The 22,840-nt window shown below is 46.9% G+C and overlaps 2 protein-coding genes across 3 annotated transcripts in view; one reads left to right on the forward strand and one right to left on the reverse strand.

Moving 5' to 3' along the window:
* PIAS2 (protein inhibitor of activated STAT 2) overlaps positions 1–7,091 on the reverse strand; it is a gene marked incomplete at its 3' end in the record, with an annotated part of 32,062 nt that extends 24,971 nt beyond the window's left edge. For both annotated transcript variants that reach the window (XM_084278128.1, XM_084278127.1), the window contains exon 1: positions 7,027–7,091. In XM_084278128.1, the coding sequence (XP_084134254.1) occupies positions 7,027–7,050 (24 nt within the window). In that variant the 5' untranslated portion in view covers positions 7,051–7,091. The remainder of the gene's footprint in view (positions 1–7,026) is intronic.
* A 10,081-nt stretch (positions 7,092–17,172) lies between these two features.
* The window catches only part of KATNAL2 (katanin catalytic subunit A1 like 2), a gene marked incomplete at both ends in the record, with an annotated part of 35,055 nt that continues 29,387 nt past the window's right edge, over positions 17,173–22,840 (forward strand). The window contains one exon of the mRNA XM_084278252.1: positions 17,173–17,223. Within this exon, the coding sequence (XP_084134378.1) occupies positions 17,173–17,223 (51 nt within the window). The remainder of the gene's footprint in view (positions 17,224–22,840) is intronic.

The following is a 22,840-nucleotide window of genomic DNA, read 5'->3' on the forward strand; positions in this document are numbered from 1 at the left end:
CTCCCTAATTCTTACTACACAGTTACAGATTACACTTCTATGCTACAACCACAGAGACACCAAAAAGAGGTAACTCCCCTTGTGCCCCTATCTGCTCACTCCCTATTCTCTCCCAAATCTTGAGACAATAATTTTTACAGTAGGGGAGATGAGGAAATTGAGCCAGGTGAAAACCAAACCCATGCTGCTACAAGACAGCAGGAACAAGCAGCCAGGACCTGCCTTTTCCAGGGCCACATTATTTGTGCATACCAAAACAACCATCTAAAATGCTATGTCAGCACTCTCATCAGGCACAACCTTTCCTCACTGTTGAGGGGATGTGGGTATCCTGTTTCAGATACTGAATTTGAACATTTCCACGCAGCCAATTTGGGTATGGTGATGCTTCTATCAAGTAGCCATCAGGACGCTTAAACCCAGCAGTTCCCCCAACGTCCTGTCTATAATTGCACCACGATGCCAGAGAAAGCAGCGTCACAGGAGGTGCTGAGTGGCTCACCATAACCTCCGAGACCAACAGCACGTGTCTCCTTAATTCCATCCCAGAAGCTTCTCTCAACAGCAAAATGATATAAGAGGAGATGGAGGCAGAACTCCATCCACTTTGCAAGTCGCTGGAGGAGTTTAGTTTCGCCTGTCCTTCCCTTGCTGTGTTTTTGTAGCCTCAGTCAAGAAGGTAAAGTGCTTCAGTATTCGTAGCACACAGCTTGAAGTACCACAATAGCTTTATAGTCGTGCCACATAAAAGAGAAATTGTGTTAATTGTAGAAGATATTACTGATATTCAAGAATTCACCCAGCACACCGTGTTGCGGGCTTCCATAGACAACTGCACAAGCTGGGTAGCAGTGTCAGCTCCTTTTATTTCAGGCGCAGGCAGTAAGCATGATGCTGGATTCTACCATCAGGATGCAAATGAATAAAGTCATCCTTTACACTGAGATCAAGGAAACAGCACGTGTTGCAAAGTGCTGTCTATTACGCTGCCTTCTGCGCATTCCTGCGAGCTCCTGGAGGTGAAAGGTGCAGTCACTCAGCTAACGTTGTATGCAGGAGTCCTACAAACCAGCGCTGTGTTACAAGATGGATTTAATTTCATTAGAACACACAGACGGGCTTCAACGCCACAGTCAGCAAGATTTTAAATTGGCACCTCCATTAAAAATGCTTGGGAGTGTAAAATACCTAAGTTTCACCCACCAAGGGAAAAAAAAAACACCCCCAAAAAACCTCAATCTGCTTTTGAAAAAAAGTCTTGCAGAAGTGAGTTTTACTGGAAGTAATTAAACTATGTTTTTCGCAACCTTTTCTCCCTAAAGCTGACTCTACATTCCCTTCAAGGCAACAAGAATCAAGCACATGGGAACACAGCTAGTCTGAGGTACACATTTTAGCTTATTCCTTCATCTACAGATACACTGAAATGGACACTCATAATCAATACGGTTTTATGGAGGCGTAACACACGCTGGACCATTTATAATCACAGTGCAAGACTGACAGTACTTCTGCCAACTCCCACCAAGTTATTTTCTTTTGGGGTCCCAGCAATATTGCAGAAGACTGCAGCCTAGCTATTAACATGCCTTTCACGTCACTGAATTAAGATTAGACATTCAAGTTGTGTCATGTAAATGCCATCAATTTTCTCTTAAGAGAAGTTCTTTACAGCTGCACAGCCAAATAAAAAGCTTTTTCACCAGAAGACCAAAGCCACTTTATCTTTAATGTTTCTCCATGAACACGAAGAGTAGTTTGACAGAACTTTAAGGAAGGAAATTAGACTGGATAATTTAAGTACTTTTATATTCCAGAAACATTTTTTCCCCCCTCTGAAATTCATACTTGAAGGTCACAAGGAGTTTCACAGGGTTTTTTTGTTTCTTAAACTATAGCAACCATGATTCATAGGCAGAAATATTGTTCTAAAGCATTAATCTGTAGGTGTATCTGGAACAGCATTCATTTCACAGGGACGATGGTGTTAAGGAGTCCAGGCAACGCTGACACGCTGCTGAAGTTACAGGCAGGCATGTTCCACCTCTCTCAAACAAGAGGTACAGCTCTCCAACGCTGCCCCTGCCAAAGCTACCTCCAATTTTAACAGTCACTGCACTTAACATAGAATGAAAGGTGACCAAGAACACCTATGAAATACCTGACAGATGCCTACAGTAAGTACCAACAACTGTAGCTTCTAGGGCAATCACAACTGCTCAAGCAGCATGCCCTACCCTTGAACCTGGAGAAGCAATCCAAGCCAACTCAAACGGTCTAGTCTCCACCTGAAAGCTCTACTTCAGCCCCACTGGATTCCAGGCATTTTCTAAAGGTTCTATAGGGAGCAAATGCACCAGGGACCAACTCCACAAATCCTCACTCCTGACTTTATGCCTCTTTCTGCACACTAATAGCAGAGAAGCACATTTGTGACATCTTTTGCAATAAATTTGCTGATTAATGGCAGGCTAGAAAGGTGTCATACTGTAAGAAGGAGCAGCTTGTGTCTTGGGGTGGTTAAAGACCTCTATGCTGAATACAAATTTAAATGTATGCTGGAAATGGATATAACTATAGCTAAAAACCACAAGTCCTGGGAAAGAACCAAGACATCACTGGTTAAACCAGTGTAGAGTAAGTACAGCACAGTAAGAGCAGCACTAACCACCACACTTGGTGCAAACAGCACGACCATCAGGCCCTCAATATTATTAAGGTATTTTATTTGGACTAGCTCTAGCCTGGCTCCTAAATTAGGTATTAGTTGTCAAAGTCGTATGCATTTAACACAACTGAAAATCCTAAATCAAATAATTGCATTCACTTCACACAAGGTGCTCAAAACAAAGCTGACCCATGTCGTTGCAGCCTCATATTTTAAGTACCATAAACTACATTATTTCCTTCCCCATGATGATCTCAGCACAATAATTAGCTGTTAATTAGTCTAGATACAACAAGTTGTAAGGAGCCACAATAAGCCTCACTGGTCTATAGAAGTGACTGTGCATCTAGGAATAACAGGGAATTAACACACAGATGCAAGATAACAGTAATTTATCACAGGTTATCTCATTTAACACATTCAGTGTTATCTGCAATCTAAAAATCACCACTTCACCACCAGAAAAATTCTTAATATCTCTTGTGGCCATCACATTAAGCTCACCCCAGATCAACATGCAGAATTTGATTTCTGTACCAAGCCTCCAAACTGGTCAGCACATATGATGCAACATTACTACCAGAGATAAAACAGTACAACAGAGTCTTTGGCAAGGAGCTTGAAGAGGACATGTGAAAACAGCTCTCTGTTTTCATCTTGGCTAACAATTTAGCATTTGGCACTCCTTCATCTGGTAAACAGGCAAACGCCATCCATTGCAACTGAGAAAATAAAGCAAGAAGGCAGGAAAGACACCGAGTCTGGTATGAAGGACATCTCCAGTAAGCACAAGAACGAGACTGATTTCTGTGTTCCAGTGTGGCATGTGAACCACACTGTTCTTTGTATCTGAACCACACTGTTCTTTGCATCTGAATCGCTTGGCTTCACTACTGGGTGTGGAAGAGCAAAACTTCAAAGCGTGACTTACTTTCAGCATCTACAAACCCTGATTATTTTTTTTTTCAGCAAATTTTGTGCTATCTCCCATTCCACACAGGACAAAAGGGCACACTTCCATCTCTTATCACCAAAACGATTTTGCTTTTTCCCCAAACAGCCATGAAACTGACAGCCAGAGTCAGGCAAATTAGTTTTAGCACAGGCACATTCATTTGCCTATAAAGTGCTGCTTTTTCCCCTCCCCCATGAAGACAAAAGTAACACATTACTTCAAAACCCAATTAAATACAGGCTGTGAGACTGAAGCTGTTACCTTCCAAACTAGGTACCTGCAGTGTTTTCAGTGATAGGATGCACTCTGCATTATTTGTTTCCAAATTAGAGCCAGGATGCCAGCAGAAACTTAGGGGACTCAAGAGATGTTCGCTCTGAGTAATGATATATCTATATACCCAACCCTCTCATCTGCAGTACTTTAGCTGGGATGCAAACTGTAGTTTCAAGCCAAATCTCTGAGAGCTCAGAATTTGTTGGGAGCTGGAATTGTTTCCAGACAGATGGCTCTCAGAAGGAGCTGTAGTTCCCCCATGCCTGGGCCAATTCTGCCCAAAAAACGTGTTCCCATGCCATGTCTGGCCTCCACACCAGACTGCTGACTTCTGCTCCCCGTCCATCCAGGGGTGTGTAATCCCCCTGACACCCAGTCAGGCTGCTGGCCAGTGAGCGTTAGGGATAAAGGTATGAGCCATGTTTAAAAACACAACTGAACAGCAGGTCTGGAAATCCTATCTCAGAACATGAGGAGGAGACAGTTGTGCTCACATCATCACCTCAGTGTATCTCTAGTACACTAGAAACTGGTAACTCACACAATTCAGTAAACATAATTAAGGGTTAATCTGAATGTCTGGAAGGGTAAACCTTGTACTGGCTATTTTCATCATTACCTTAAAAAGTAGTGACTGTGGTTACAGCTACTCCTAAATCCTTCAACAAAACTGAAGGTTACCAAAAGGCTAATGTAGCAGCAGGTTCCTTCAAGCCTGTTTTCTTCCACTACAGACCGTCAGTTATAACCCTTTGGTCATAACTCCCCACAACTTTCCCTCTGAAGAGCCAGAGGATGGTAAGGATGGTACTCACAAACATTAAAATGATCCTTTGCCCTGAGAATAAGAAAACACTGCCCCTGCATGTTCACCTCAGAAAAAAAAAAAAAGGATTTAAGAGAGAACACTGACCTCCTGCCTTTAGTCAGTCCTTAATTTATTTACTAAAATAAACTCAACTCTCCAAATTGCCTTAGTGGCCTTTAATAAAGCAGGTAGAGATCACAGGCCACAGGAAACTGCAATCAAGAGAACAGCAAACAATACTGGCATTAAAGTGTCCCATATGTTAATCCATAAAGCAGCAGTTTAAGATCCTGAAGGTGAATTCAGGAAATCTACTGTGGGTAGGGTGAGGAGGTATCTCTTATGTGGCCAAAATCAGAAGGAATTAGTTGCCTGAAAAAAACCTTAAACCTGCAAACAAAGTGCCTGGTATTCAAGCAGACACATTGAAATATATCCTCTTTTTAAAAAAATAAATAATTTTTAAAAAGTAGTAAAGGCATGTTTGGAGACATGATGCAGCCTACTATGGTCTATTAATAAAGAATATAATCTAGACATTACCCAAAACAGGCCACAAGTTATTATCATCTGGATGCTGAACATTTAGAGAAGCTCAGACTAACAGATTCATTTCACAGGCATTCCATTAAAAAAAAAAAAAAAGGGAAGACCACAAAACACCTATTCTGAGTGACCAAAGGACAGCAGTCCTGTAGTCTGTTCAAGTCCCCAAGTCTATCAATACTTCTCTCTGTCCACAGAATTATAGCACTTTGGAAAACATGTGTCACAGATCCAGCTCCAGCCTGAAGAAGAGGAGCTACACAAAGTGTTATCTCCGCTACAAAGTCTACACTAGAGGTTCAGCCACCACCTATGTAGCTACACCCTTTGCAAGACCTTTGAAAGAGGGCTGAAAAATGAGTCAGGGCACTAAATGAGAAAACACATAAACACAAAATATAATTAAAAAAAAAAGAAACGCTTAACTCATGAGAAAAAAAAAGTGCCAACCCATCTTAAACCTAAGATTGATAGAGCACTATTGTCCTCAAATAGAGGAACTCAGTTCTTTCCCCTAAGATTTTTATAACCAAGCTCCTCAGCTACACCACAGCCACATCAACCAAAGCAGTGTTAGTGCTGGAAGAAGTCTCAGCATAGGAAATTCTCTGGCGATTGCAGCATATTTCCCACTCTTGGTCAGACTACGGTCGGTTCAGCCATCAGACCTTTCTGTACACTAAAGCCTAACTCACGGCAGGTCCTGTTTAACTACCTGGGTTTCGTTTGGGGAGGGTGGGGGGGGAGAGGGGGGGGAGAAGGAGGGGGAGTAGAGGTGCCAGTCTGCATGTAGTGTTCCCAGCACGGCACTTCTGCAGGTGTTGATGCTGCAGAAGGACTCAACCTTCTCCCAAACAAAGATTTCCGCCGGCTGTTGGGAGAAACTCAAGGCAAAACACAAAACGGCGTAGTCAGGCCCTCTGTATACGGCTCCTTAAAACACGAATGGCCACCCGCACCCTCCCCCCCCCCCCCCCCCCCCCCAAAAAAAATCTGCTACAGAAAGAGCACAAGCGCGACAGGGGAGGCATTGAAGCGAAGACAAAACAGGGATGAAAAGGAATACTACATTTCACGCCTCACAAGCACACATCTCCCTGTTAGAAGGCGGTTAGTGACTTAAAAAAAAAAAAAAACCCAAAGAAAACCCCCAAAATACCCTAACCCCCCCCAGCTTTTTTAGAACACCGGTTATTGTTCGGCATCCCCCCCCCCGCCCCCCTTGGGTTCGCAGCGAGGGTCCTCCCTAGGGCTTGAGCCCCGCCAGGCCAGCCCCCAGCAGCGGGCCGGGGCTCGGCTCCTCTCCCGCTCGGGCCGCACGGCGTTAAAATGTCGGTAAAGGAGGGAGAACCCCACCAGCCGCACGACCCACACGGCGCAGACGGAGAGGCGGCCCCGCCGGCACACACACCCCCACCCCCTACCCCGGGGAAGTGACAGGCAGCCTCTGCCCGAGGCAGAGCCGGCAGCGCCGCCGGCTCCCCCCCGACCCCCCGACCGTGTTTCAGGGCGGCCCCGCTTCCTGCCCGGGGAAGGCTCAAGCGGCCGCGGGGGGCCCGATGGCTTCCGGCCTGCCGTGAGGAGCTGCCGCCTCAACGAGAAGCGCTGAGGGAATCACCTCCCGCGGCGAGGCGTGAGGCGGGGGTCTCCCCGCGAGAGAAAGACCGGGGTGAGGCGAGGACTCCCCCCGCCACCGCAGCAGCAGGAGCGGCGGCGCCCAGGCGAACGCCTACGGCCCTCGCCGCTCCCGCCACCGCCTCTTTCTCCACTCACCCGCAGATCCTCGAAATCCGCCATTTTCTACCCGCCGCCGCTGCTGCTCTTGCCGACGTCTCCGGGCCTCGCCGCCACCATCGTGCACCTTGTACGCGCCCCTGCCACGTGACGGCGGAGGGCGGCTCCGGCGGGGGGGGGGGGGGGGAAGCACCGCCTCATGAGGGCGGCCCTGAGGCGACGGGCCCGGGTCGGCCGGCCCCCCTCCCCCTCCCTAGCTTTTCCCCGTTACCGAGCCCGCTACCTCCGCGGTCCCGGGGTGGAAGAGGGTCCGAGCCTGACAGGGATCGCACCTCTCGGGGCTGCCGCCTTCCCCCTGTCCGCATTAACCCCGCAGAGCACGAATGTGGCGGTTAAACAGAAATAATAATAATAATAATAATAATAATAATAATAATAATAATAATAATAATAATAATAATAATAATAATAATAATAATAATAATAATAATAATAATAATAATATCGGTTATTGTTCGGCATCCCGCCTTGGGTTCGCAGCGAGGGCCCTCACGAGGGCTTGAGCCCCGCCAGGCGAGCCCCCAACACTGGGCCAGGGTGGTTGTTTTATTATTATTATTATTATTATTATTATTATTATTATTATTATTATTATTATTATTATTATTATTATTATTATTATTATTTCAGGGGAAAGGAAGAGCAGCTGTGTGATTGAGGTGCAGTACCTGCAAAGGCCGGGCACCCGCGCGCACTGTGAGACTGGAGAGCTTTATTAGCTTTATCCATCCCATCAAAAAACATTTTCATAATTCCTGCCGTAATGGTGATGTGACACGTTTTTATTAATAAAAAATGAAGGGAAAATGTCACTGGCAGCAAGCCTCGGAACGGGATAATGGGTTTCCTGCTGTAAGGGAAATGCTGAGACATTTACAGAAAAATAAACATCGAGGTGCAGCTGGGAATATTATTTGCAAAAGCAGCCAGAGATTGTTACCCAGTCACAATAATTACCCAGTCTCAATACTCAGTTTCATTGGCAACTGCGCCATTAAACCAAACAAATGGTTTATTGCAATTAAAAAAAAAAAAAAAAAAAGGCAAAGACCGAGCCAACAAGCAGTCCAGCAGCCAAACTGACTCCAAGGAAAAGTTGGAAGAGAGACATTGCGGGGGAAAAAGTGAACCAGACAAAAAAACACAGGCTGAAATACAAAGTATATTTGCCTGTATTAACAAAAAGGCAGCAGGTTTTGCATGACTAACAGGTTCAGAGTGGTAACTAACAGCCGTAAGATAACCCAGAACAAATAGGGAGTGTGAAACGGGTCACAGGAGCACCAGGCTCTGCTGGGAGGGATTCTGGCCAGCAATGTTGGGAGGACAAAGAGATGAGCTCTTACTGAGGGTACTGACACCCGCTGCACACACTGGCTACAATCACTCAGTGGCGCTACCACATCTGGACACCTAGGAGCTCAGTAACTCACATTAAGAGTAGTAATTTTGCAATAGGCTTTTGAGGCAGGCTTTCCTTTATGTTTACAATCAGCTAGTCCAAGACAAACCCTTAACCCCGCTGAAGTTTTTTAACCGTAACCACAGCTAGATAGCCCTTCTCTCAGTAAGCTGGTTCTGTGCTGGGTCTTACAGCAGTAAGTTCCTTGAAGACACAAGGCCTTTACTAATTTCAAACCTCCTTTGTTAGTCAAAACCAGGAACCTGCGTCAAATGAAGCGTGCTGCCTGCCATGCTGCTGCGCAAGTTCAACTCCCAACTCCATCAAACATTTCTTTTTTCCTTGCAATTCAATACCAGACTACAGGGGCAAGCTGCTCTCAGATCATTAAAGTGCACACCATCACAGGCCAGACCAAAGCCACCTTTCTTCTTCTTTCAACACATCCCCTCACGTGTTTCTTCTTTCAAGTACACTGGGAAATACATCAACATTGAAACTCACACTGCAGAAAGGCTTTCTTTCTTTTTCTTACCTACACTCACCTCTCACTGCATAACCACATCTTTCAATCTCCCCATTCACCTCATCCCCAGTATCCACTGAGATAACAGCAAAAAGATTATAGCTTGCATAAGATAATAAGCTTATCTTCAATTTTTTCTCCAAAAAAAAATAATCCTTAGAGCTCATTATATTTTGTTTCCCCCAGTTTTCCCTCACAGCCTTTCTCCAACTCATCAGTAGGGCCATACCCTTGGATAAACCCAAGTACTCCATAATTCTGTTTCTCCTCAAGCTTTTTCTCTAGGTCCCTACTCCACAAAAAACACTGACACTCTGTTATTTTGCCTTCACACTCAGGTTTCTCTCAAAATCCCCCTCTTCCGTTTTTTCCCATAGCTAGAAACAGTTTCCCCTTTTGTTCCAATTCTTCAATATCCTACTGTTTTTTGAAAACTCCTCTCACGCATGCATCAAGTCTAGACTTAACTCTGCAGACACAAGGCCAACTTAGCAGCTTACCATAGTTTCAACCTTTCCAACATTTCTCTTTCCACCAAAATTTTAAGAAATCTACCTTAAGTGTCAGACATTTTTCCAGCTTCTGATACTTGTTGTCTCTTCTTGTACCTCAACTTCCAATACTTCTTTCTTCCTCTCCTCTTTCTCTTCTCACAGCCCTCTGCTGCAACTCCTGAAACACTCCCCACACTCTCTGCTATTTCTGATTTTGCAATGAAATTAAAACTACACCCAGCACTGACCACTGGACGAACAACCCACCTGTTCTTAAAGGCAGCTATCTAGTCCTCCCATCTGAGACGATGTCACTGAAGTAGTTGCTGGTTTTCGTAACAGGCTCTCAAAGGGATAGAATTATAGAATCGTAGCATTGTCTTGTTTGGAAGGGACCATTTAGAGCATCAAGTCCAACCATCACCCTAACCTGCCACTCACCACTAAACCATGTCCCTCAGCACCACATCTAGCTGTCTTTCAAATACCTCCAGGGATGGAGACTCCACCACTTCCCTGGGCAGCCTGTTCAGATGTGAAGAAGTGTTTCCTAATATCCAATCTAAACCTCCCTTGGTGTAACTTGGTGCCATTTCCTCTTGTCCTGTCACTTGTCAGTAGAGAGAAAAGGTCAGCCCCCACCTCTCCACAACCTTCCTTCCAGGTAGTCATAGAGAGCAATTAGATCTACCCTCAGCCTCCCCTTCTCCAAACTAAACACCCCCAGCTCTCTCCCTTATGCTCCTCATAGCATTTAGTCTCCAGTCCCCTCACCAGCCTCGTTGCCCTTCTCTGGACACGCCCCAGCACCTCAGTGTGAGCGGCCCAAACCTGACCACAGGACTCCAGGTGGGGCCTCACCAGCGTTGAGGACAGGAGGACAATGGCTTCCCAAGTCCTGCTCACCACGCTGTTCTTAATACAAGCCAGGATGCCATTGGCCTTCTTGGCCACCTGGGCATCCTGCTGGCTCATGTTCAGCTGGGTGTCACCCAACACCCCCAGGTCCTTCGCTGCCAGGCAGCTTTCCAGCCATTCTTCCCCAAGCTCGTAGCGCTGCTTGGGGTTATTATGACCCAGATGCAAAGCCTGGCACCTGGCTTTGTTGAATCTCATGCCATTGGACTTGGCCCATCGGTGCAGCTTGTTCAGATCACTCTGCAGAGCTTTCCTACCCTCAGGTTGATCAACACTCCCACCCTACTGTCATCTGCGCACTTACTGAGGGTGCATTCAAACCCCCTCATCCAGGTTATTAATAAAGATATTAAAGAGAACTGGTCCCAGCACAGAGCCCTGAGGAACACTGCTGGTGACTGGCCATCATCTTGATTTATCTCCATTCACCTCCACTCTCTGGGCCCGGCCATCCAGCCAGTTTTTTACCCAGAGAAGAGCACCCATCCAGGCCAAGAGCTGCCAGTTTCTCTAGAAGAACACTGTGGGAAACCGTGTCAGGAGCTTTGCTAAAATCCAGATAGACAGCATCCACAGCTTTACCCTCATCCACTAAGCAGATCATCTTGTCATAGAAGGAGATCAGGTTAGTCAAGCAGGACCTGCCTTTCAGGAACCCATGCTGACTGGGCCTGATCACTTGCTTTTCCTGCACGTGCCTCATAACGACACGCAAGATGATTTGCTCCATAATCTCTCCAGGCTCCAAGGTCAGACTGACAGGCCTATAGCTCCTCAGGTCCTCCTTCTGGCCCTTCTTGTGTATGGGCATCACATTTGCTAATCTCCAGTCAACTGGGACCTCCCCAGTCCACCTCTGTCCCCGGAAAGGTAATGGAACAGCTTGTTCTGGATGCCATCTCCAAGCAATTGGAAGAGGAGAAGGTCATGAGGAGCAGTCAGCATGGATTCACCAAGGGGACATCGTGCTCGACCAATCTCACAGCTTTCTATGATGTCATCACCGGTTGGGTAGATGGAGGGAGAGCAGTGGATGTCATCTACCTTGACTTCAGCAGGACCTTTGATACTGTCTCCCATGACATCCTGATAGCAAAGCTGAGAGAGCACGGGATAGATGAGTGGACAGTGAGGTGGGTTGAGAACTGGCTGTCGGACCGAGCCCAGAGGGTTGTGATTCGAGGAGCAGAATCTGACTGGAGACCTGTGACTAGTGGTGTTCCCCAGGGCCCAGTGTTGGCTCCAGTCCTGTTTAATATCTTCAGTGACGACCTTGATGAGGGAACAGCATCCACCCTCAGCAAGTGCCGATGATACAAAGCTGGGAGGAGTGGCTGACATGCAGGACACTGCGCTGCCATCCAGAGAGACCTGGACAGGCTGGAGAGCTGGGCAGGGAGAAACCAGGTGAGGTTCAACAAAAGCAAGTGTAGAGTCTGGCACCTGGGAAGGAACAACCATTTGTTACAGTACAGGCTGGGGGATGACCTGCTGGAGAAGACCTCTATGGAGAAGGACCTGGGGGTCCTCGTTGATGACAGGTTGGCCATGAGCCAGCAGCGTGCCCTGGGGGCTGAGAGAGACAATGGGATACTGGGGTGTATCAGGAGGAGTGTGGCCAGCAGGTCAAGGGAGGTGATCCTCATCCTCTACTCTGCCCTGGTCAGGCCCCACCTCCAGTGTTGTGTCCAGTTCTGGGCTCCCTAGGGTCAAATAGACAGGGATCTCTGGGAGAGAGTCCAAAGAAGGGCTACAAAGATGCTGAAGGGCCTGGAGCATCTGCCCTGGGAGGAAAGGCTGAGTGAGCTGGGACTGTTCAGTCTTGAGAAGAGAAGACTAAGGGGGGATCTAATTAATGTCTATAAGTATCTTAAGCAGGGGATGCAGGGGGAATCAGCCAGCTCCTTTTCAGTGGTCTGTGGGGACAGGACAAGGGGCAATGGCTGCAAGCTGGATCACAGAAAGTTCTGCACTAATCTGGGGAAAAACTTCTTCCCAATGAGGGTGAGGGAGCCCTGGGACAGGCTGCCCAGGGGGTGTGGAGTCTCCTTCTCTGGAGATATTCCAGATCCATCTGGACACCGACCTGTGTGACCTGTCCTAGGGACCCTGCTTTGGCAGGGGGTTGGACTCGATGATCTCTGCAGCTCCCTTCCAACCCCTACAGCTCTGTGATTCTGTGATTCTTTGCAAACAGAAGACCTAGCAGGGCTCCTGCCCTAGTTGGCTTCCTCACCAGCTGTGTCAGGAAGGTACCCCCAACAAACTCCAGGAACCTCCTAGACTGTTATCTCTGCTGTATTGTATTCCCAGCAGATATCTAACAGGTTGAAGCCCCCTACAAGGACAACGGCTCAAGATTTTGGAACTTCTAGCTGTTTGTTGAATGTTTGGTCTGCCTCCTCATCTTGTTTGGGAGGCCTGTAACAGACTCACAGAATCTCAAGGTTGGAAAAGACCTTTAAGATCATCAAGTCCAATCATTCCTGTCTTGTGCTAAACCAGATCCCTGAGCACCTCGTCTACCCGTCTGTTAAACACATCCAGGGTCGGTGACTCAACCCCCTCCCTGGGCAGCCTCTTCCAGGCCCTGATAACTCTCTCAGTAAAAAATGTTTTCCTGACTCCCACCATATCTGCCTTGCTGACCTTTCCCTTGATTCTTGCCTATAAACACTCAACACTAGTGTCACCCTCACTATGTTCTAGGCATTCGTAACACTCCCTGACATACAAGGCCAGCCCATCACCTCTCCTTGCTTGCCTATCCTTCCTGAAGAGTCTATATCCATCCATGGCAGCACTCCAGTCATGAGAGCCACTCCACACTGTTTCCATGATGGTGACTACATAACAGTTTTCCTGCTGCACAATGGCTCCCAGCTCCTCCTGTTTGTTGCCCATGCCATGCACATTAGTGTACAGGCACTTCAGCTGGCCTACTGCTCCCTCTACCTGTTTCCCAGGTGTTTCCCTGTTGACTCTGACTACCACAGGAGCCCCTGCCTTGTCTCTGTAAGGCTCTGACTTTTGATTGAGGATCCTCTCCCCCAGCAACTTTAGTTTAAAGCCCTCCTGACTAAGATGTAAAGGTGCTAGGTGCTAAGCATCCTAAAATGAGTTAGGCTTGTTACCAAAGAAAATCAACAACAACCTGGCCTTCAGCCCTGCCAGGGATCCAGGGGCAGCCACAGCTTCTCTGGGCACCCTATGCTGGAGCCTCCCCACCCTCCCTGGGAAGGATTTCTCCCTCAGATCTCATCCAGATCTCCTCTTTTTTAGATTAAATCCATTACCCCTTGTCCTATCACTGCACTGTGTGATAAAAATTGTATAAGTTAATTAGTTTTGCTTGTCTATCCTAGCATACCAGGGTGATACATATATTTTGGTTATAAGCACAGCAAGGAAATATTTACTTGTTTCAAATAAAGTTGTTTACCTGATTGCTCTGGTTTCAGGAGAGATAGAGTTAATATTCTTTCCAGTAGCTGTTGCAGTGCTTCTTTGGGAGTTAGGATGAGAATCATGTTGATAACACACTGATGGTTTTAGTTGTTGCCAAGAACTAAAGGGCTTTTCAGCTTCTCACACTGCCCTGCCCTGCTAATGGAAAGGTGGGGTACACCCAGGAATATTGTTATACATTGTTAAATGTTGTTATTGAAGTACGTCTGTTGAATGTAAGGCCCTAGCAGGGTTTCTCTGTGGGCTGTGGGGACACCTTGATCCTGCCAACCAGCACTGTTCAGCTGCAGAAGCCAGCCCTTGCAGATTTAACTGCCTGAGTTTTCGGGGTGGGCGGCAGATTTCACAGGCCTGAACACTGCCTCCTTCTCTGTGAGTGTGCGTTTTTGAGTCCAAGGGAAGCTTGAAAGACTTATTCACAGACATACAGTGAAAATTACCTCTGTTTGTGGTCTGAGGGTTGAAGATTCTCTCTCTTTACCCATCAAAACAGTAGCAAACCACGTGTAAGATACCATTACCCCTTTAAAAGACATGGTAGAAAACTCTCAGTTAAGCAAAGCCAAGAATCTAAGCTATTGTCTCAACATTAATGATACGATCTTGGAAACTTAATTGGGGTGGTTTGGATCTTAACTTCCAATTACAGGAACTTCTCTTTCAGACCCGTAAAACAGAAGTACCCAATAATGGAAAATTAATGCATTGCCTACTCTACTACCACATTAAGGTCACCAAATTAAACACAAAGTCTAGTAGGAGAGGACCTAAGTTGGATGGAGGAACATTAATCTGAACCACTTTGAAAACTTCATGGTTTATGGGACAAATTTAATAATAAAAAAAGATAAATGTATTAAATTACATTCTTAAGAGGATTAAAGTACATTAAACTTGCAGCACAACAACCTGAGCAGTTAATGTATGCTGAAGTCATGTTTTTGCTTAGGACATCTTTGAGAATAGGAAGTGCTGAAAGTAGAGGGAGATTGGCTCTAATGAGAGGTACGTGTGACTGGAGATATTTAGCAAGGGAAGCTTGAGGGAACAGAAAGCTTGTGTTGTATATTGGATTGGGAAGGTGTAACAAACGGGCTCAGGGAATGCTTCTGAGTAGGACTACGGTTGCACTGAAAGAATAAGACCTTTTGGAGCATTGACCATTGTACTGAGGAGACTGTGTTTGGAGGGATATCTGGGTGCCTGGAGAACATGGGTTTGAGGATGCTAAGCAAGAAGTAGCATGGGATGGCAGTGAAGAATCTGGTAGCTACCCTGCCCAAGAACAGCTGGTGGAACTAAGTAGCTATTGGTCTCCAATGGGAAGGACCTGGGGAGAGTTTGAATCTGCAGTTGCCTTGGCTGGGAAGTGCATATGTAGCAGAGGACAGAGTGATCTTCTGGAGCAGTCTTCATTGGCAAGAGCTCTACCCACACCACCCAGCTCACAGAAGGCAAAGACAGAGACTGTGAGTATGAAGAAATCCCCACTGTAGGAGATCAGATTCGAGAACACCTAAGGAACCTGAAGGTGCACAAGTCCATGGGACATGCACCCCTGGGTCCTGAAGGAACTGGCAGACAAAGTGACTCAGCCACTCTCCATCAGATTTGAGAGGTCCTGGCAGTCTGGTGAACTTCACACTGACTGGAAAAGGGGAAATGTAAACCCCATCTTGAAAAGGGGGAAAAAGGAAGACCTGGGGAACTACAGGCCAGTCAGTGTCACCTCTGTGCCTGGGAAGATCATGGAGAACATCCTCCTGGAGACTATGCTCAGGCAGATGGAGAATAAGGAGGTGGTTGTTGATAGCCAACATGGCTTCACTAAGGGCAAATTGTACCTGACAAATCTCATGGCCTTGAGGAGAAAGACTTGGGGGTGTTGATCAATGAACAGCTTAACATGAGCTGGCAATGTGCGCTGGCAGCTCAGGTGGCCAACTGCGTCCTGGGCTGTGTCAAGAACAGCGTGGTCAGCAGGTTGAGGGAGGTGATCCTGCTCACTACTCTGGTCTGGTGAGATCCCACCACAAGTATGACATCCAGATCTGAGGTCCCCAGTACAGGAAAGACACAGAGCTGTTGGGGTGAGTCCAGAGGAGGCCACAAAGATGATAAGGGGGCTGAAGCACCTCTCGTATGAAGACAGGCTGAGAGAGTTGGGCTTGTTCAGCCTGGAGAAGAGAAGACTGCAAAGAGACCTAATTGCAGCATACCAACGCTTAAAGACTTAAAGGGATCCTACAGGAAAGTGGGAGAGGGGCTGCTCACCAGGGAGTGTAGGGACAGGACAAGGGGCAATGGCTTCAAGCTGGAAGAGGGCAGGGTTAGGTTAGATGTTAGGAACAAATTCTTTACTCTGAGGGTGGTGAGGCCCTGGCACAGGGTGGCTAGTGAGGCTGTGGAAGCCCCATCCCTGGAAGTGTTTAAGGCCAGGTTGGATGGCGCTTTGGGCAACCAGGTCTAGTGGAGGGTGTCCCTGCCTATGGCAGGGGGTTGGAACTAGATGATCTTTGAAGTCCCTTCCAGCTGAAACCATTCTGTGACTCTATGATTCTGTGACTCTATGCTCTAACCTCCCTTCCATGTATTTTCAGGTTTGGTTGTGGGTTTTTTTTAATGTTCTCCTCCGACTAGACTCAGAACAGCTTCCAGCAGGCAAAGTATCAGTAAAGCATATCCTCAACTCCGAAGGCTGTAGCAATCAGTCATGCCTGGCAACAGCTTCCATGTGCTCTGACGCCCATCCCTCTCACTGCCCTGCATTCTCTCAATGCCAGCAAACCATCAGCCTCCATTTTAAGGTTCACCATGATGAGATGGGCAGATCACACTTTGCTGCTTCTCAGGTGCACTTCGCCTATCTGGGTGAGGTGGACATGTTTAATGACGGGTTACACTGGGCTGGGCTGGGCTGGTTTGGTTTGGTGGTGCGGGTGGGTTGGGTTGGGTCTGGACCACCCCCGGTCCCCCAGCCCTCCATCCCGCCCGCTCTCCTCTCAGTCCCGCCTCCCGCCTCAGGTGAGGCCACACGCCATTGGCCCACAGTGCCACCGGCCCCGCCCCCCCTCCGCGTCGTGATTGGCCCGTTCTCTAAACAGCCCGCTCTCGCTCCACTCGCGATTGGGTACTTCCGGCAACCTTTCTCTCTCCGGCATGTCGATTGGCTGGGTTAGGGCGGCGGGGCGGGCCTCTCTCCCTCACGGCGCCCGCTGGCCTCAGCGGGCTGCGGGGTCGGGTGCTGCTGCCGTGAGCCCGCCGTGACTTTCCCCGCAGGCTGTACCCGCCCGCGGCCGGGCCCGGTGACCGCCCCGATGGAGCTCTCTTGCCGGACGCTCCGAAACACGTCTCAGGCGAGGGAGGCGGTAAGATCTGACAGGCCGCGCGTACCCGTTGCTATGGAAACGGCGTGTGGGCCCACACTGCGCAGGCGCGGGGGGAGCGGCGGTGTCATGGCGGGCGGGACGGAGCCGGCCGTGCCCGGGCTCAGCGGCGTGACAGCTGCCCTGGCTCCCCTTAGGCTCCTCCTTCCCTTTCCCTTAGCGGGAAGAAAGTGCTCCTTGTCCTTAGGGCAGGCTCCCCGCAGCTCCCGTCCGCTGAGCGGGCGCGGCGAAAAGAGGACGAGCCTCCCTTTCCCTCTCCCTTTCCCTTTCCCTTTTTTTCCTTTCCCTTTTTTTCCTCTCCCTCTCCCTCTCCCTTTCCCTCTCCCTTTCCCTCTCCCTCTCCCTCTCCCTCTCCCTCTCCCTTTCCCTCTCCCTTTCCCTCTCCCTCTCCCTCTCCCTCTCCCTCTCCCTCTCCCTCTCCCTCTCCCTCTCCCTTTCCCTTTCCCAGCTCCCTCCTCCTCAGGTCGGGGCTGTGCAGTCCCACCCTGTCTCCGCCCAGAAGGAGCGGGATGCTGCTCAGTTTCTTAACCTGTTCTTTTGCTTCCATCTGCTGGTCAGATTCGCCCGGAGCCGGAGAGATTGCAGGGCCGCGCTGCAAGGGCTGCTAAAAATTGCTCTCTGTACCTCTACGTGCGTGAGCGGGGCAGGGTTGCTCGCAAAGGGGCGGCCTTGGGAGCTGTAGGTCGCAGCAACCTGTTGGATGAGCGGATTGTGTGTTTACCTAGGACCAGGAGCCTCCGGCGCAGGCTCTTGGTAAGCCTGAGAGCAGGCTCAGATCCCAGCCACTGGGAATAGCGCCCTGAGATGTGGTATGGAAACAGTGTTAATGCACAGAAGGAAAATGAGGGGGAAAAAGAGTGTCATTTGTACCCTCAGCAGTGGGGATTTGTGTGGCCCTGGTCCCAGGGCTGTTTTTGACTGCTAAATGCAGAAACATTTGGACTTGAAGATGGGGAACTCTTCCCCCTGAGCTGTAACCACTGGGTAGGGGTTGTTTTGCTTTATAAACTGACTTCTCCAATGCCTTTTGGCTGGATGGATGTGAGGATCAGAGTTTATATTTTGAATACAAGGTAGAGGGAGGTGTCATGTTCCACACAAGGGGCAGAAGTTTGGAGCCCAATTTTTTTAGGTGAGTCCATGACTAAGGTACAACCTGAAGCTGCCGAAAGGACTTTCTGGTTCTTGACCTCTGTGGAGGAAGCCTAGCTACCTAGTTTCTGTTTTATCAATTCCAGTATTCCAATACAGTATCAGAAAGTAAGGCTGCTACATCTTTATTTTGTAGCACTAAATAATTACTGGAATTCCTCGCTCCCCAGTCACATCCATACTGGTATTGCATTTTCCCCATTAATTGGTTCTATAGAATGGAAATTACTGTTTTCTTGCAATTTAAACATTAAACATTTAAAACAATAAATTCCTATATGCATTACAATTCTGTGGCTGCTCACAGCTACCCAGTGTGGTCTCAAAATCAAATAATTCTGTTTTGCCAAATAAATTGGTTTTGCACTGGTTTTAATTGTTAAATATGCCCTGTGCTTGTTCTGTAAATCACTCTTGACAAGCAATGCTATCGTAACCTGCAGTGGAACTTTGCAAATTTACACAAATGAGTGGGAGAATTAGTGCTTATTAATTAGTTTGTAAATTCAGCATATATAATTTGTCTTGTTTAATAATTTACCATAGCATCCCGGACTGGTTTGGGGTAGAAGGGACCTCAAAGCCCATCTAGTCCCACTCCCTGCCATGGGCAGGGACACCCTTCACTAGCTCAGGGTGCCCAAAACCCCATCCAACATGGCCTTGAGCACTTCCAGGGAGGAGGGACCTGCAGCTTCTCTGGGACACATACTTTGTGTCCACTCATTTTTGTATATTGGTAATACAGATCACTTGAAAGCAGTGAAATCTTGTCAGCGTTAAACTTCAGCGATCTTCCTGTTAAAAGAGGGAGAGAACAATGGCCTGTGAGTGTCCCTGACTGTCAGAGCAGGAGTTAACAAAAGGAGGCATGTAACTAATGCAAGGGATGTGTGTGTGTGTGTGTAGAAATCAGAAGGTTTCTGTTTCCAGCGCACCCAGCTCAAATTGTAAAACATCTTTAGCTTTCAAACCTCACACCTCTCCAATGCATTCTGGTGTTTACTACTTGGGCAGCCATAACTTCTGTGGTGAACTGGCTGTGTGCTTTTAATTATGAAGGCTATTCATAATCCTTCATGAGAAACTTTGCCAACTCTATTGTCTGCAGCAGGCTTGTAGAATTTGGGAAAGAGAAGAGGGCAAAGAAAGGCCTTTGTGTGAAGAAATTCTATTCAGTGGCAGCCAAGTTATACGTTTAAAACTCACCATTTCCTTCTCTGCTTGTGTTCCTCAGAAACTGTCAGCAGGCCAAAAAATGCCTGAACATCAGTGTTCTGTAACCCCTGGCAAGGCTGCAAATACTGCATGCAAAGGGCTAGGGAAGAGGGAAAGCTGGGGGGATACAAGGTGATGGGGAGGAAATAAAACAGCCCAAACCTGAGCAAATCCATCACGCCTCATCTGCTCTCTCTGTCCTGGCACATGGATCCCAGCTTGATCTTGAAGAAACCCATAGTTGGCGACTGCCCTGGTATCCCAAAGGGAAAAGAAGGAAGGGACAATGTGCATTGTAGTAATATCTTCCCTTATGTGATTACAGAGCTAACCACGTGCCTCTTGTACAAATTCCTGATGGCAGATCCCCCTGAACTCACCTTACTGACTACCTGGATGTACAAGGGCACGATGTTACACCAGTATAGTTCTTATTTCCCAGCTCCCCAGACTGTGGCTTTCTCTGTAACTTTCTTCTTCATTCTATCAACTATATTCATGCAGAAATATGAGGTCAAACAGTAACAAAACATTATGGGGTTAAATTAATCTTTCAGCAGGTCCATTAATTCGATGGAATTACACAAGAGCCTAGGTTGATTTATAATGTAAATGTGTTTTACTGAAAGGTGTGAAAATAACTAAATGAACAATTGCTTTTAAAGATGCATGAATCTAATAGGGTTTAATTTTAAACGGCTGCAAAGAAAGGAATACACACCACTCCTTTGTTTAGCTAGAAATAAATAGAATGCACTATAAGGGTTGGAGCTAATTAGTTAAGTGCTCAACTATTTAGTTTTTAAAACAAGATCATGCTTAAGTGCCTTAAGCTTTTATTAATTGCATGGACCCCAAAATCCCCTATAGTAATTGAAAATTTAATTACATGCATTTTTTTGTTCTTTTAAGAATGGAATCTTATTAAACTTTAAACACTTAAACATCTATTGAAATACCAGTGGCTATAAACAACATGCAATTCTAAATACTAATTAAACAGGAAGGCTAAATCACTATAAAGCTAAACTGAATTTTAAGTAACTTTGCACTCGTAAGTGCTCCTGTTTTTTTTTCATGCTGTGTAAGATTTACCATTTCCTGTCTAAACACAGAGGAGTCCTGGGCAGTGTTGGCATCTGTCAGTCCTGTGGCAGGCAGGTTGTTTTGTGGGCTTGTTTGCAGGAGGGGTGTCAGTCCCTAGAGAATAAGCTGGAGTTCAGGAATGGAGGCCAGCATGGGCAGAGCTGTTTCAAGTGGAGAGCTAAAGCTGTTGGTGGCTCCGATGCACAGATGTCTGTGTAGCTCATGGAGAAGGTGCAGGGCAGGCTAAGGCTGGTGAGAGGTCAGGAGACATGGCTTTGTGGGGTTGGTACAGAAAGCTGTGCACTACTGACTGGCAGGATCTGCAATTTGGTAACAGTTATGTGTTGAAAGGTCCTTCAGTTTTATTTCTTCTATAGAAACTTCACAGAACAGGGAGCAGAGACATCAGTATCTCTGTTCTGATTTTCAGATCCAATCTAGTGCAAACCTTTGTCAGTTGATCAGCTGATTAACATCTTAGTTAATTTACTTGATGATCTTAAAGATCTTTTCCAGCCTTGTGATTGTGATTCTTTGGACAGATACCTGACTTCTCAAAATTAACCACTGCTGTTTGCATTCTTGTTAACACAAGGCACAGACAGAATGAAGTTCTGATTTTACATGGGGGTCTTCTTCAAGGTAAAGGCTTGCTTCTGCTTCTGCTTGGGGAACACAAGAACTCAACTGTGTTAATGTGGAAGTGGGTTGCTCATACGTAGACACAACGTTGTACTAAACTGCTTAAAGCAAGTCTGCCTAGAAGAGTATTTGAGATGCAGCCCATCAATGTAACACCATTTATATTGGGACTTAAAATGTTATCCTTAAAATGCTACAACCTCTGAGGATAGCAAGAGTAACCTGGTGGGATTAACAACAGCCAGAGACACAGCAGAATGCAAATTCTTTTCAAGGAAAGTTCCAAACATGGGTTGCCAGCCCTGCCAGGGTTTTCAGGCAGATAAATTCTCAGTTCCTCTGTCCTCAGAGTATTCCTGTAAATACTCAAGCATGGGACAATGTGCTTGTTTTCTGTGGTGATCCCTGTGTTTTCATAATGTGTGTAAACATTCAGAGGTAGCAGCGATCCTTCTGCCTTTTGATATGCAGGCAAACACAACAGTTAATTTCTCTCAACATACAGTAGCCAGTTGCCTTTAGAAGAATGTTGGACTCTCAGCAAGTAATGACTCCAGCTTCCTTCTTGCACCTCCAACCCTGTTTTGGAAGATTCACATAATCCAGGGAAAAATGGTAAATGGACCACAATTCAAAACCTGTTTTCCAAACGTCAGCACCTCAGAATAATAAGGAAAAGATCCTTTCACCCTGGGGTGTCAGTGTTTTCTGTTTGCATAACAGAAGGGTTTCTTTTCTTGTGCAGCGCCTCTTAGGAACTGATCTACTTGATTCAAGAGTTACTGATCTACCAAGCTTTTACACCACACTTTTCTCCCAAAAATGGTCTAGAAAAATCATCAGATACCAGAAATGGTTTTGTAGCATTCTTACTGGCTCAGACTAGCTGCATGACTTCATCAAGACAATAAAAAGTAGTAAAGACTTCACGTGTGACATGGGTTCTTCCTTTTCTCCCCAGCCAGTTTGATTCTTTTCCCTAGAAAACCAGAATGAAGACAATACCAATCTTTTATTCATATGCAAAGTACAAATACACCTTCAACGTACAGGTTTTGTTATTAAAACCAAATCCATCCTCTTCCCAGTTGTGTCACTAGATGGCCCCACGTCTGAAGCTAACATCCCAGAAAGTATCTGCCAAACAGTTTGCTCTAGTACGTAATGATGCTTCCTTCCAAGAGGCTGGGAAGCATGGGATAATTGTCTCTCCATGTGAATATTCCTTTTATACATCTTTTGGGATTTGAGAACGTAAGGCTTGGGCAGTAGTAATTATTTGGTGCATGTGTGTGCCAGGCAGTGGCAGAGAGCTGTACAAATCTTTGCTACAGACACTGGGGTTCTGCTGGCAGTATGAAGAGGGAAAAGATTTGTAGGTTTGTCTCTCACAGGCTCCTGACACTTGGACAAGGCTTTTTCTCGGGGGCGGGGGGGATGCAGGAGTTGTTGGGTTGGGGTAGAAGGGAAAGAAACTGGGGGTGGGAGTCTGTCTGTGTAT

The sequence above is a fragment of the Gallinula chloropus genome (genome assembly GCF_964237585.1).
Source record: "Gallinula chloropus genome assembly, chromosome: Z".
Taxonomy (NCBI): Eukaryota; Metazoa; Chordata; class Aves; order Gruiformes; family Rallidae; genus Gallinula; species Gallinula chloropus.